The 15,320-nt window shown below is 47.9% G+C and overlaps 1 protein-coding gene across 4 annotated transcripts in view; it reads right to left on the minus strand.

Annotated features, from left to right (window-relative positions):
* Positions 1-5,761: 5,761 nt before the first annotated feature.
* nrp2a (neuropilin 2a) overlaps positions 5,762-15,320 on the minus strand; it is a 53,982-nt gene continuing 44,423 nt past the window's right edge. For 2 of the 4 annotated variants that reach the window (XM_035150148.2, XM_035150151.2), the window contains 5 exons: positions 13,484-13,746; positions 12,873-12,969; positions 11,056-11,088; positions 6,339-6,401; positions 5,762-6,194 (listed from right to left, as the gene is read on the minus strand). In XM_035150148.2, the coding sequence (XP_035006039.2) occupies positions 5,890-6,194; positions 6,339-6,401; positions 11,056-11,088; positions 12,873-12,969; positions 13,484-13,746 (761 nt within the window). In that variant the 3' untranslated portion in view covers positions 5,762-5,889. Of the gene's footprint in view, positions 6,195-6,338; positions 6,402-6,591; positions 9,246-11,055; positions 11,089-12,872; positions 12,970-13,483; positions 13,747-15,320 lie in introns of those variants that run through there. The other 2 variants (XM_035150149.2, XM_035150150.2) reach the window with 2 other exon arrangements.

The raw sequence follows: 15,320 nt of genomic DNA on the forward strand, positions 1-15,320 counted from the left end.
TTATATAAACGTCTACTTACATTTTCCTTACACGTATTACAGCCATTTAAAGCCTTTTAAGAGAGAAGAGAAAAAGAGCCACGCTTTTTTCTTTTTACCTTTTTTATTGCATTTCTGCCAACATCCCACACCAACTTCATCAAAGGGGGAATGTGGCGGGCGTTTTTTACAAAGCCGCTTCGTAAACACACGCTACTCGCCGAGCTAATTTGATTCAGATGAGACTTTATCTTTTTTTTTTCGAAGGGTAGAGCCGTCAGGTATTTGGAAAAACAGATGGGTCTCGAAGTGCAATTGAATTTGATTATCGCCTCACTGGGATACATAATGAAAGAGCCCGTATTTGAAGAGAAAGTTACGAGGAGGCCATTTCAATTACTCCACAAACTAAACTGGGGACGGCGAGCGTCACACGACAGCCTCGGATGATTTTCTCCTTTTCTTATTCTCCGCTCTTTCTTCTCCTTTTTTAATGACAGCAGCGGTCGGGGTGTGAATCGTGATGAGCCCAGCTGTTTATTGTCACGTCTCTGCCGCCTTTCTTGAAAGCCCGCCGCTTTTTTTGCCACCGCTAATTGATTCAAAGGAAAACACAACTTTTTTGTTTTGCGTCCCATTATCAGCATGCCTGTTTGAGTAATAACACGCCTGGCACCTCGGCTCGGTCGGAATCAGTTTGACGGGTTTGGGAGTAAAGAATTGTCAGCATCCGGCAGATTATTACAGAAGGTGTTTTGCCTGAGAAGCTGCTCAAATCCTGACAGCCTGTCAGGCGCGATCGCTCCACTCACAGCTTTCCTTTACTCCAACTTGTGACTGACAGATACATTTTTAGCCGTCCTTTCGCTCAGGTTTCAGAGTTCACTTTAAGAACTCATTTCATTTCAGAGTCGTCGTGGCCTGAAGCGTTTGAGATTCGTGATGAAAGCAAACACAATTATCACAGCTTCGTCCTAAAATACTGTTTTAACGATATGGTAACTGTTAGGTGGACCATGGGTCATGTTATTAGGAAGGTTTATTTATGGCTGGCTCCCTAAATTGACTAATTGTTCAAAGATTCTGTCAAGAAAAAAGTTGAGCGACTATCTGGGAAATTATATTTGTTTATTTTCAGCATCCTAACCAGTTTAGATTTATGTATTTTCATGTAAAATGTTAAAATAAATGTGTAACCTAATGGAAACTATATGTACAAGGCTGCTCCATCAATATATTTACAACTTTTGATCACATTTTAAGGGAAAAATTTAAATTAGTAAATTATTCCACTTGAAATCACAGGTTTCACAGAAGAAATTCCTACAACCCACCCAAATTATTTGTTGGTGTACATTTCTAGTATATAAACCCATTCAGATCTAAAAATGCATTCATTATTTCAGCCCATTTAAGTCATGAAAACCCATTTAAGTAATAATTGATGCAGTAGAGGGTTAATCTACAACTGATAGAGCAAAGGAATCTCTCTTCTTGAGGAACTATTTCATTGGTCTCTGATGTCGAGCACTTGAGCCGCAACACCTTCTCTCAAACTCTGCTGCCCGCCCTCCACACAGATGGTGAGGACCCGGCGCAGGAGGCCTCCCGCCGTGCCTGATAACAAGTTTCCTGGGCTATATAGGGCAACGGTGACTGTAAACACTCCGGCCTCAAGTGGAGCGAACAGGTGGCCCACCACGCAGGACCACTGGTCCTGTTGCGTGCCCACAACAAAAGCTCCTTTACGGGGGGAGAAGTCTTTTCATTCTTCGGTTTGCCATAATGGCCCCGGATCTGTCGACGGGAGGAAATATCAGAGCTGAGAAGCTTCTGGGGAAAGTATCTTTTCTCATTCCAATCACTTCCTGCGAGTATTTGTTTTCAGAGGCCATATCCTCTGGTGGCGAGGGAGAGGATAATGTCACGGAGGAAGGAAAGTGATGGTCCGCCTGGTGTTTACGCAAGACTTTGGCATTTGTCGTCATCGGGTCGGCCGCCATTGGCAGGCGAGTTGCCACAGAGCCCCTTTCCATCCACACACACACACACACACACACACACACACACACACACACACACACACACACACACTCTCTGACCCATATAGGTGCTTTGAACCGCTGGCAGGCCCGACAAGATTATCTGGGCCCCCGTCCCAGGAAGACCACTGGGATATGGGTGTTTGGTGGTGGTGGTGGTGGCGGCTTGTCTGTGTGCATGAAACATGTCTAAAAATCTGTCAGTCTCTGCGTGTGCATGTACATATGCGACGCTCCTGCAGTGTGTGACGGCAGCTTTGAAGCAGCACAATTTAGTCTCCAGGTGGTTCTCTTCTTCACACTGTCACCGAAAGAGGAGACATGTTTTTCTTTAAATTCAGAATTAAGGATTTCTGACTTTTGAAACCTGGGAAGGAAGATTTCAAGGATGAGGAATTCACAAGCTGATTTCACGGGTCAACCCGGGCCTCCCCTCGCCAGCTCAAGGAAATACGAAGCGATTAAGTTTGAAAAGCAAACAAACTTTCCTCCCTCGCCGTGATGACTAACGTGCTGCCCGTCTGCCCCCTCCTCCATCTTGATTACATAATCCCCAGATTAATTAGCTGTGTGTTTCAGCCACTTCCTGTAGCGCGGCCCTCAAACGGGCTCCCTCCGCAATCTGGCCTATCGACTTACAGGGCGCCAGGGCTTTTTCTTTGAAGGCTGCCCCGGCTTCAGAGGCAGGAGAACTCTCTGATCTGACGGCTAAAGGAAAGGGCCCCTGCAGTGGGCCGTTACAGACTGATAAAAAAAACTATAAAAACAACATTTGGGTAACACACACACTCACAGGGGGGGGAAGACAATTAAGAATAATCTGGTTGTGAAAACAAGAGGTGGTATGGAACAATGACAATCTGGCTCCTTTGGTAATTTCCTGTCGGCGTTCATTCGTGTGATGTGGTCGTGCCTGTTCTGCCGGGATCAATCAAACCCGCGAGCAGATGGCATCGCGCTCCTCCGGCAGACTGGGGGATAGTCTGTGTTTTTTTGCAGAGACGGTAATTGGCTCGCTGTGCCGCGGACCGGAGCGTGCTAACAGCCGCCGCCGTCTCCGCTGTGCGGTGACAACACGTGTCGTTATGCGTTGAATGGCTCTTAATGGCCTACCTGAGCAGGAGGCTCCATTTGGTATCATCTCAAACTTGTGTTAAACACCGCTATGATTAATACGCCACCATCACCAGTCTTCAAACGCAAACAAATGCAATATTGACTCTGCCGCTCCCATTTATCTTGTAAGTCATGATAATAACAGTTAACATCGGACCCCCCATGGACAAAAACTGGACTTCTTGTCTTGTTACAGGCGCCAACAAGGGCCTGAAAAGTCAAAGACATCGCCTCCTGGATCTGAAAACATGGGCTGCACTCGCTAACAGGGTTTGCATTAAGGTGAGGAAAGCTTATGTGGATAAATGGAACCATTTGTGGGAAACTCAGCAAGCTGTATAAAGGAGAAGCACAGTAATTGCATGTGTACTGTATGAGCCTGTGTGTGTGTGTGTGTGTGTGTGTGTGTGTGTGTGTGGCTAAGATGCCGGGCACTTCAAAGCTTTGATGTAGGAGCTCCTAAATGAGGGCCACCAGAGGTCCGGACTAATGGGACATCATGGGGAGATTAGAGGCCATGTGTAGCCGGCTGACAACACAGCATTATATATATATGTGCGTGTGTGTGTGTGTGTGAGACAGACAGCGAGAGGGAATATGTGTTTTTGTGTGTGTGTGAGATTTCCTGTGTGTATTCTTCAAGCAATTAAAAGTAAAAGTTTGGCTCCGAGTCTCGTGGAGTTTGCAGAGAATTGGACAGAAAGTATTAAGTGTCACAGGAACATAAACATCAGCTACGTCTTTCCCCAGTATGGTATAAATCCTTTATTAAATAATCAACAATAATTATAATAACAATCATAAAAAGAGCTTTTTCTGTACAAAGACCCCTTTTTAAAACAACAACAACAGCAGTCCGAGCAGTGCGAACGGGGGGTGGCGTCCTGTCCTTTTACACTTTTGTTTGGTCCTCCCGGGCTGAGGGGGCACTGCGACTGTCACTGTCAAGTTCCCGTGTCCGATACTGGCTCCGACAAGGCAAGCTGGACCCCCCCGAGGCTCCAAGGCACTTTGAAGAGAGTCAGTGGGGTCCAGAGATGCGGGCCTCAGAGGAGAGGGACGGCTTGTGTGTGTGTGTGTGTGTGTGTGTGTGTGTGTGAGAGAGAGAGAGAGAGAGAGAGAGAGAGAGAGAGAGAGAGAGAGAGAGAGAGAGAGAGAGAGAGAGAGAGAGAGAGAGAGAGAGAGAGAGAGAGGGTCAAGGGGATGACATGTTGAATCCAATGTTCTTCACGGTGTCAAATATAAACCTCTCAGCAGCAGCAGCCATCATTCCCTTCATTTGTAGCGTCTCTCAGAGCGTCCAGAGTTTCTGAGAGAGAGGGTGTGTGTGTGTGTGTGTGTGTTTCTGTATATACATCTGTACATACAAGTGGAGTAATGTGTGTGTGTGTGTGTGTGCATGTGTGCCTGTGCATGGGAGGGTCTCTCGCCCTCTCCTTCTCATGGCTTACGAGTCCATTCACAGCAAGTGCAAGACCAGACTCTTTCCCATTTGCTCAGAAACCCAAACTCAAAAATATGTCCGTGGGGGTGTGTGTGTGTGTGTGATGTGTGTGCATGTGTCAGGGGTGATGGGAGGGGGTAGGTCCTTTAAATCATGGCTTTCGAGGTCCCCAAAAAGAAAAAGAGAGATAGATCCCCCTCATGTCTCGGTGTTGCCTCAGCGATCCTTTCTTTCCGCAAACAGTTTTTGCTTTTTAAGGCTTGTCGTGTGTCCGGGCGCTCACTCACTCACTCAAAGCCTTTTTTTTTTCTGGCTGTGCATTTGTTTTCAATCCTTGCGAGAGCACAGAGAGAACATTACCCCTGTGAGAGAGCGACGAGGAGGAGGAGGAGGAGAGAGGCAGGGGATTTCTGTTTTTAGTGTGCTGTCAATCATCGTCTTTCTCATTCCCTCCTTTTTTTTTTATATACCAGCAATCCATAGGTTGCACCGACCAAAGCTCCTTGACCTTTTCACAATTAACCACAATGTAAACACGACCTTCTCTTTGACAGGAACCAGCAACAACTAAATCTAACAATAGCGTCTCTCTGCCTTTGAAAGAATGCGTTAAAATCCCGACCCCGCACCACTTACGTTTTTCTCAGTTTTTTTTCCTTCCTACTTATCTTCCATGGCGGACTGGCAATCGGCCAGAACGAAAACATTAAAACAGAAAGAGAGGGGATGTCTGGAGCTAAGAGGATAACTGAGGCTGATAGGTAGCAGAGTCTGGGACGGAATGCAACCAAAAAAAAAAAAAAAGAGAGGAAAAAGTCAACGTGCCACACAAAGGAGCTAAGTTCTAGGCCACTGTGTTCACATGTGAGCAAAACAGACGCTTTCTAAGCACGTTCCTAACCTACCACCTCTTCAACACGACGTGTGTGCAGCTGACAGTGTCCAGTCTCGAAAACTAGACCTCTTACAAATCTATGATGCATTTATAAACAGTTCTCTTTAGGTGGAGCAGGAAACTGTAGTTGATATGTGTAGATATTTGTTTGTTGAGGCTTAACACCCCCGCAATGGAACAGGGTAACCCCAGTCTTTCGTTGGCTCCTTCGCCGCAAAAAAACTACACCGAGCGGAGCCACGTTTTCCGAGAAAGTGTCCGTCTCGTTGTCCGTGTGTCCGGGGGATCTGCACCATCAAGGAAGTAAACTGAGGCTAAAGTGAAACTGGAGGAAATGAAGAAAAACAGCGAGAGGTTTCCACAAAAAAGCGGCGGCGCCCTCTCGGTCCCGTCTCTCCTCGCGTCTCCTCCCCTCACGCCTCGGTGCAGCAGCGCTGTTGGTTCAGTTTGACCTTGTGCTTGAGGCCGTCGTACAGTTCGAAGTTGTAGTTCTCCAGGGTGGTGGAGGAGCGCGACGACAGGCCGCTGTAGGAGCAGGTGCAGTACAGCAGGAGGCCGGCACACACCGCCCCGAGCAGGACGCCCAGGGAGCTCATGACGATGATGGTGACCAGGATGGGGTCCAGGGTGTAGAGCCACGAGTTGTCCTTCTCTGAGACGCGGGTGACGGGAGGGTCGGATGACGGGGACGCCGTGTTCCACTCGGGGAACTGCAAAACTGTGACAGGAAGGGGAAGAGGAAGCAAGACAAGGAAACCAATAAGTTCATTTGACGAGTTTTGTAAAGATTGTAACTTGTATCCTAAAATGAATACTATATATCTTTATACACATGATGAAAAACAGACGAGAAGGTGCTTACCTCCCCCTAGAGCGTCTCTGCCGCTGAAAAGTCGCCCATCCCCAAATTCATTGGGTTTCCGTACTGTCAGGGAAAAGCACAGGTGACACGGATTTTAAGCATCGAGCAAAATCCTACACGCAAGTACTGTTATATATCATATGCAAGAAAAGATAGTAGAAATTCATCTCCTATTCAAAATAATAAGCCTTTCTATATCGTACATTTGGATTATTATCATATTTACATATACATACACACACCAGTCTGGGAGTAATAGAAAAATATGACTTTATTAATAGAGAAAAAGATCATTATGATACATTCCTGTTAATCACAGTCATCACATAACATACTGATGGTATAAGACTGTTCATTCCACGTGAATAAGGATGCAAACATCGTCAAAATAATCAACATCATTATCACCGTTAAAATCATCGACACTGTCACGGTCAAGTTTAAGAGTGGTGGATAAGATGATCAAGGAAAAAAACAACAAAAAAAAAACTAATAACGACATTTAAGTAGCGCTCGTCGCAAACACTCTCGCTTTCCGTTCGGTGAAAATCGTGAAACGGCCAAAGCGGCGTGGATTGAAAAATGTAAATGTGTGCAAGAGTGGAAGCAAACGACATGTAGCGATGGCTGCAGCACTTTAGTTGAGGCCGGCAGCTCCAGTGTACTTATACTTTAGATGAGTTCTATTCTCACTTGTGTGTGTGTATTTGTGTGGGTGTGTGTGTGTGTGTGTGTGTGTGTGTGTGTGTGTGTGTGTGTGTGTGTCTGCCCCTGGCGAGCATTCAGGAGTGGGAGTAACTACTTGGCAAGGCACACGTCTGGATGTGGAGGTCTTTGACGGCCAATGGCGTTGTTAGTACTGTTTCCAGGGCAACTGCAAGTTGGCAGCGGATTGGGGCGGCTGGAGGTGTGGTAGATGGGAGATAAAAGTGCTTACCGCAGCCTTCATAAATGTTACCCGTCCATTAACTAATTACAACTATTAGCGGCTTGGAGCGCCAACGGTGTCGGGATGGACGAAATAGGGCATCCAATCCCCCCAAGTTGATTTAAAAGCACACAGCGAGAGCATGCCAAAAAAAAACCTTCCTTGGTTTTTTTTTTATACTCCGGAGAGAAAAGTGCAGCTTCTAAATTGAGTCGCATTCTGCTGAGCTGTGGACTCGGGAGGTGACGGATTTCTGCTGGTGTGACAGATCAGGAGAGCACGCCCCGTTAAGCCGCAGAGTAAAGAGCTCAATTTCTAAACCCCCACCAATTTCTCATTTTCTTCTTAGATCCCAGATATGTTTGTGAAGAGTTCATCAGCTATGTCTTGTTCTATGCTTTTCTTTATGGCACTAAAAAGGAGGAAGCGTCGATAGCTGCAGCCCGGCTCTGGTTTCCATCACGTCTTGGATCCCGCTCAAGGGTGCACGTATACTGCGCTTATGGCTTCCAGCTGGTGCAGCGGCATTGTGGGATTTGTAGGAGTATAAATCAAGGAAGAAGTGGTGATGGCAGACAGCTGTCTCTATTTACAACCCCCCCACCCCAAAAAAAACAACAAGCACATATTCACACCGAAAACACAACATGGCTCAGCTCGGCTCGGCTTTCATCTGGGCAGCTTACAGACACGGGGAACAATGGGAGTGGGTGGTATGGAGCAGAAATGGGGAGTGGAACAACGTGCTTTTATTACGCCAGAGAATCAAGATGAAACGCTAAACACTGAGGACGGCCGCATCCATCACTGACTGACGCCTTTATCAGGAGGAGACGAGGCGCTCAATCAAACGAGCTGGTTATCTCCATTGGTGATGCAGGACTTTAAGTATGATGGATTTGCATTCCTTTGTTTTTAAATGTGCACATGCTGTTGAAGAAGGACAATGGAAGTTTTTTTTTTTTTCGGTTACAACAGCCTCACTACTGGTACAACTGGTATCGCAGCCATCTCGTGTTGTTATTACAGAGATACCAGGAGCCTTATTTTCTGGGGCTTGCCAGATCATCTCCACTGCGAGCACAATGAACGCCTCTTAACAGTTTTCTCCTCGTCTCCTCTCACAGCGCCGCAGAGCTCCCTCGCGTCTCTGGGGTCTTGTTTCAGCCCGAGGTTTGGCAGCTCCGGCTGGCTCTCACAGCGGAACCGGCTCGACCCCCCCCCACCCTCTTCCCAGTCCACACGTCTGTGTGTGTGTGCGTCCACGATGGGGTCATTCCGGGAGGACCGCTGGGGCTATGAGGAGCCAGACGGCACTCAATGGTCCGAAACAAGCTGTTCAGATAAATAACTTACTTCAGTCCTCTCATCGGGACCAGCATAGTGTGAAATGTCAACAGCAAACTCCTTCATGGAGCAGAAGAGGAAAACAGCAACTAAAGCTACATCCATTAGAGAGAGAGAGAGAGAGAGAGAGAGAGAGAGAGAGAGAGAGAGAGAGAGCACAGTGTTTCTTTGCAAAAATGTTTCACTTGGCAGTTTAGGACGACGTCTGTGTCATCGTCACCCTGGCAACTGTAAACTAGAGGAGAGACGGGTCCGTCCAGTCAATCTCGCGGCATCACAACAACACACTGCCACTGACATCACAAGTTGCCGTCCTCCGCTGCCGAACGCGACTGCAGCCATAAGCGCGTCTCTTCAGCAGAGGGTGCGGTGTCGGTCCCGGCTGTCCAGTCTCACTGTCAGGACTGGCTCCACCCCTGGGGTGGCCATACTGGACGACCAGTTAGAATACTGGAAGCACTGCGAGGAGCTGTGATAGGCCACTGACAGCTGGCTCTTCTTGGTGGCCAGGTGTTGTCGGCAGCAACAGAGGGCTCTGACCAAGATGGCCACCGCCAGGAGAAGGAGGGCGCCTCCGGCGGCCATAATGTAATACCAGTGGATGGGCAAGGGAGGCACAGGAACGCCTCCCCCTGGTGGAGAGATACAGAATAATTGGCCAGCGGGAAAAGAGAGGAGTGGCACTTTGTTTATTTTCTACATTTAATTATCTGATTTCTATCCCTATGTCTTCATCATACGAGCAGCAGGCGTGCACCTCATTTGAGCATGCTCAAGCATGCCAGTTGCAAAAATGAAATAAATCTCCAAGGCCAAAAGAAAATCTAAAATGCATCCATTCCTCTCATGTAGCTTGTTTTGCAGTTGGAGGACAAGTTTTCACACCAAGATCATCAAGAGATTTGGTTTGAAATCAGTCCAACGGTTGATCCGATCAAATGCAATGCAATTCATGTTTATTTTCACAGCTCCGATGAAATGATTTGTAGTGAAACGAAAGCCAAAATAATTAGTTATAAAAGCACCCACACACATTGAATTAGGGAGCTTCCTCTTCCTGTTCCGACCTGGCACAGGAAGTCACAAACAGCCCCCTTGATAAGGCCTCAGAACCATGCAAGAATCAGTCAGACACCACATGGGAATCCAATGTTCCAGAGCTCTCTCGGAGCCGATATTGGATTGGGATTTGTTATTTAGCTGGCTTGAGTTGGCAGATTTGTTTGGAGTACATAATTTATCCTGTTCCCTGTTCCTGGGTTGTTTTTTTCCCCTTTCGTTTTCCTTTTCTCTCATGCGTCAGCCTCCCGGCCAGTCCTCTCTTCCTCAAGCCAAGCGCTGTCTCCTTGGATCTGCACAGATCCTGTACGCTGCTGCCCCTGGCTTGAACCCCCTTCTCAAATTCTTGGTAAGAACCGACTAAGCACCTTCCAAGAAGCCTCTACTCAATTATCCAAGTCTGCTATGCAAAAACGAACCCCCGAAGACATTGAAAAACTTAGAGAAAAAAAAAAGAAATAGAGCCCACATGTACCAATCCGAACTTGAGAATGAGAGAGTGTCACGTTGAACTAGAGAAAGTGAAGTAGAGCTGAATACATCCAGATTTTTGGACCGTGTCACATAATTACAGAGGGAAATGGTGCATGCTCCTGCTACTTCACACTGCACACACTCATTAGACGGAGCCGAGTTGGGGAGAGACACCCGAGCTCGCCGCGGCACAGTCCCTCCGATTGCTCTGCACCGGGGATGCTGGTGTGCATGTGTGCTCCGACATTAATGTGTGTGTTTGTGCACGTTTGTACGTGGAGGAGGAGAAAAAGCCCACACACACACACACACACATCCCATTCGCACAGCCAAGCTCTTATCTTATTGCAGGACATTATGAGATGCCAAAACACTAGCATCAATCTCGTAGCCTCCCCCAGGATGCTCTAAATATTTTTTCATGAGGCAAACAGTTATTTAAAACCCTTCAGGCTACGTCAGAGCCTGGAAGTGAGAATATGTAACCCCTTTTCAAATATCTGACTCACACAGTTTGCTCTTTCGAGATGCATCCTTTGTTTCCGCGGAGACTGACAAGGTAAAACTAATGAACTACAGCACATTACTGGAATAATCTGGTTCTCAACTCGAAATTCATTCTGGTGTTGGGGAATTTAATCATTTTAGTCTTTTAGTATTCGTTTGGTGATGCCGACATGCTGCTGATGATGCCATGAATCCCTCATTTAAAAATGAATGCAGTTTAATTAATCAGGAATCACGGCGCTCCAGCCTCTTGTGTTGTCGCTGGGAGGACTGTTTTTTTTTTGGGGGGATTGTTTTGGGGAGCTTAGTGCCGCCAAGCAAAAAACCGCAGGCTAGTGCAAACCAACGAGCAGGAAGCATGACCACAGAGAGGAAGTGACGTCATACCGAGGTGGAACTCACCTGGGTTTTCAGGAGGAAATGCAGCGAAGGGTTCTGCGAGGACAGAGAGGGAAGAGTCGGGCAGACACAGAGAGAAGAGAAGGACGAGAGAAGGGAGAGAGGAAAGGCAGCTGTTAGATAACTTTAAACACGAGGGTAAAGTCAGCCAAATGGCACACAAATGTCACTCCACTATCAAAACTCCTCCTGAGGAAATTCGAGTTAATTCCTCGGATAACTCGCTTGAATTATGGCATTTAACGCAGCTCCTTGGTTAGAACTCAGTTTAAAAGAAGAGCGCGAGCAGGGATTTGGAGATGGACCATGCTGGGGAGCGCATCGGGCTACTACGCGCGCATGTGTGCGTCCGTGTTCGCAAAAGTTCACGCATTTCAACTTGTTTATCTGTGGCGTCCAGATAAAGCGGAGCGGGCTGGCACCATGTGGCTTGCTGCGAATGCACAGAGCAGAACCTTCACTTTGATTGCCTGGAACGCGAACACAAAGAACTGTTGCGTGTAGCGCATGTGCGTGCATGTGATTTGTCGGGGGGGTGTTAGGGTGAGAAACAAAGAGAGAAGGGAAACCGACTTGGGAACTTGCGCCTTTTGGCGGGAATGTCAGCGTACTGTGAAGAACTCGACTGCGCCGGGCGATAAGCAACATCCCAGCATGCTCTGGAGTGGCAAAAGGAGGAAACGCAGCAGCATGGAAGCGGGGTGGGGGGTGTGGCGTGTGTGTGTGTGTGTGTGTGTGTGTGTGTGTGTGTGTGTGGGGCTGTCGGTTCTGCTTTCCAAAACCGTGGTGCTACTTCGACTCTCTCAAGACTCTCATGACACACGTGCAGAAATGAATGATAGAACACAAACAGGCAGAGGCAGAAGTGTTTGCCATAAGCCAGGGACGTAACACACACACACACACATAAATACACATTTCTTCTCCCCGCCGCGGTCCAGCTCCTGCACGCTGGACGTCAGTCAGAAGCGATGTGCGGCAGGTTTTTGGCTTTGAACCCCCGGCTCGGTCTCTGATCTGTTTAAGACCCTCTCCAAAGCCCCCCGCTCGGGCCAGATTAAGGAGGCTGCGCCGGCGCTCGGCTCGACACCAGGCACCCAGAAAAACTTGCTTGGGAAACAGCCTCTCTAATAATTCCCTTTGACGGACTGGGAAAAGCTCTGTTTACAAATACGACGGCGGAATGAGAGCGATACAGGGAGGAGAGGAGAGAAAGAGAAGAAGAGAAATCTAATAAAACATAGATTAGCATCGCCGGGGCCCACAGGGCGTTTATGGCCTAGTTTTCCTATTCTCCTTTTCTTTTCTTTTTTTTATTGTGAAGGAGTAAACGCTGTCCCTCCCACTCCTCCCTGCTTTCATCTCTGCGTTCGGTGGGTTCTGTGGAGGAGAGACGGCGTCTCTGAAACTGGGATGGGAGGGCGAGGAACTGGGTGGTGTGTGTGTGTGTGTGTGTGTGTGTGTGTGTGTGGGCGGGTGTTTATCACTGCATGTGTGTGTCACTGTTCAAGGACCTTAAGGCTAAAAGTGGAGGAGGTGGAATGGAAATAGAGGGAATGGCAGATTGATGGAGGGCGAGATGATGAGGCGATGGTGTTGACAGAGGATCAGACAGAGCTGGTGGGTCAAATGGGCGTGTGTGTGTGTAAGTGTGTGTATATGCATGCGTGTGTGTGTGTGTTTGTTTATCTTTCAATATTCTCCTGGATGGCGACGATTTTGGCTGTCAGTCAAAGAGTTGTCCTTAGAAATGCATTGATGTGAAGCACCAAAGTGTGTGTGTGTGTGTGTGTGTGTGTGTGTGTGTGTGTGCAACTTACGTGTACACTCTTTCAGGGGGGTGCTGGAGCTTATGTGGATGTTGTCTATCCAGATGTGTCCTCTGGTGCCGTGCACAAAGAAACCCTCCATCACAACCTACCGCAACCGACGAGGGAGGAGGAGGAGGAGGAGAAAAAGTTCGAAAAGAAGGGGAGGAAGAGGAAGAGGGAGACAGGATGAAGGCAGGGGGGGGAAGCAGAGGGGTGGAGGCAAATTGAGAATGGGGACAGGCAGCAGGAGGAGGAGAAAATGGATAAAAAGTTAATACAGCGCCTGTGATTTCAAAGTTGCACTCAGCACTACTCGCAATCATCCTCCCGTTCCCTGCAAGCTTCTTTGGCTGACTTTTTTATGAGAACATTAACTGCTTGTGATGTCTCTGACAAATGCACAGCGATCCCCAAACAATCACGCAGCCAACAGGGACAATATGAAGACAAACCCCGGCTTGAGGTGAAAGAGAGGGAAACTAATGCCTTGGTGCACTCAGAAGAATATATCTCATTCTAACCTACTCTGACAAAGACATTAAAGGCACATTTCAGTTTCTGGGGAGACAGTAAAACTTTTATTCAAGTTCTTATTTCAGCTAAAAACGAGGGTTTATTACCTGGAAGTCTTTCGGGGAGCGAGGCAGGATCGTGCGGCCCTCCTTCCACACGCCTTGGTCGTCCGTCAGCGTCCAGAGCAGGGTCTCCTCGTTGTGGGCGTCCCGCAGCAGCACCTTCAGGTGGCCCTGGGCCTCGCCCCACAGCTGGTAGGAGAAGACGAGGCAGAGGGGCCCGGTTTCCGCTGCCACCACGGGGCTCACGAGGCGGGCACGCTGCTGCTCCGTCTTCAGGCTGGCGTCCATGTAGAGATAGCTGTTGAGCTCTGGAGAAGGGGAGCGAGACAGATGAGAGGTCAATACTCAAGAAAGACCCATAAATCCAAGTAAAAACACAAATGGCATCGGAGGTTCTCAAAATGTGCAACTATGCCGTTTTAGTATTTTTAGCACATTGACAAAAATGAGCCGAGTTTTGTTTTAACCTTGAATTTGCTGGTGAAAAAAAAAGAGCTTGATTTAATGGGTTTTCATTTCAGCCCTCGAGGCAATAAAAACGAGGCTGTGTAGACTTTGGATATCCACTGTGAATGGATGCTGCTGCGATGACACACAACCCTCATCGATAATCATGACACACACAAGCCGACGTGAACACATGCCTGCACGTACAAATCTGTTTTCTTGACTAATCACCTGTTGCTAACAGGAACGCCATCGCACAATAGTCGCGTGAAACAATGGGGATATGACCAATATAAACACGCAGAAGAATAGGGTCCGGCCAGAGAGAGAGCGTCATCTGTATGTGAAACGCAACCAGAACTCGAGCCAAGACCCTCGGGGCCTATTCCTCTTCATTCCCTTCCAGGTAAATGACTTCAACAACGGAAAAAAGTCCAACAAAATGCATTTGTTTACACCAGAGGATGTTTAGTTTGCAAATTGGATGCCGACATGAACTCCATTGTGAGGGAGTGAGATTGGTGAGCCGGCTGTACAGTATGCATGAGTGTGTGTGTGTCTGTGTGAGAGAGGAACTCGATGAGGCGTCTGGTGAAGAATTTCTTAAGTGGGCCCTGTGGGAAAATGTCCAGTATCAACAATCTGCAGATTAAGTCACCTGCTTTATCATGGAGATGTGTGTGTGTGTGTCTTTTTCCATTTGCTGTTTCCCAGTAAAACCACAAATTTTGTCTCATCTTCCTCTCACCTGAAACAGTAGCATCCAGTTGGGGTGTGTGTTTTTTAGCGCTGCCATACACAACATATTGAGAAACTGAGCTGATAACCTTTCCCTCTATGTGTGTGTGTGTGTGTTTGTACGGTCCTTCCAGCCGTTCCGACAAGCGGTATCTGGAGGGACAAATCTTCCTCCGACTTGACAGCTCCCCTCTGCCCGCCATGCGCCCCGCTCTGCCTGTGTGTGACACTTCAGACGCCGCCTGTGACAGTGAGTCCCTCGGCCCTTTTCCTTGCCTGCGTACGACACCGGACGAGTGAGAGTGGAACATAACGTGGCGACACCATGAGGCGTTTTATCGCTCGTTCTAACGCGTGCACCAAAGCCTCCTTCCGCTGTCTCTGCCTAATGTCGGAGCGCGGCGCCTCGCAGCGAGCCCCCCCATTGTTGTGCCTCTTGTTTGCCAGACAGCTCATAATCGAGACAGCCTTGGCGTACACGGCACAACAGAGCATTATTAATCCACTTCACAGCGGTCTCCTGCAGAGAGACGCAAACAAGGACTCAATCTATGAAGCCTAGTTAGCACAGTTTTATTAAGCCAGATAATATACAGCAGCTACTTCCAGCTCTGTGTTCTATGAATGCTTTCATTACTCAGGTCTTTGAGGTGAGGAGATCATAGTCTCTGGGTCACGTGAGGAAAAGGAATCCTAT

The sequence above is a fragment of the Hippoglossus stenolepis genome, chromosome 24 (assembly GCF_022539355.2).
Source record: "Hippoglossus stenolepis isolate QCI-W04-F060 chromosome 24, HSTE1.2, whole genome shotgun sequence".
In the NCBI taxonomy this organism is placed as follows: domain Eukaryota; kingdom Metazoa; phylum Chordata; class Actinopteri; order Pleuronectiformes; family Pleuronectidae; genus Hippoglossus; species Hippoglossus stenolepis.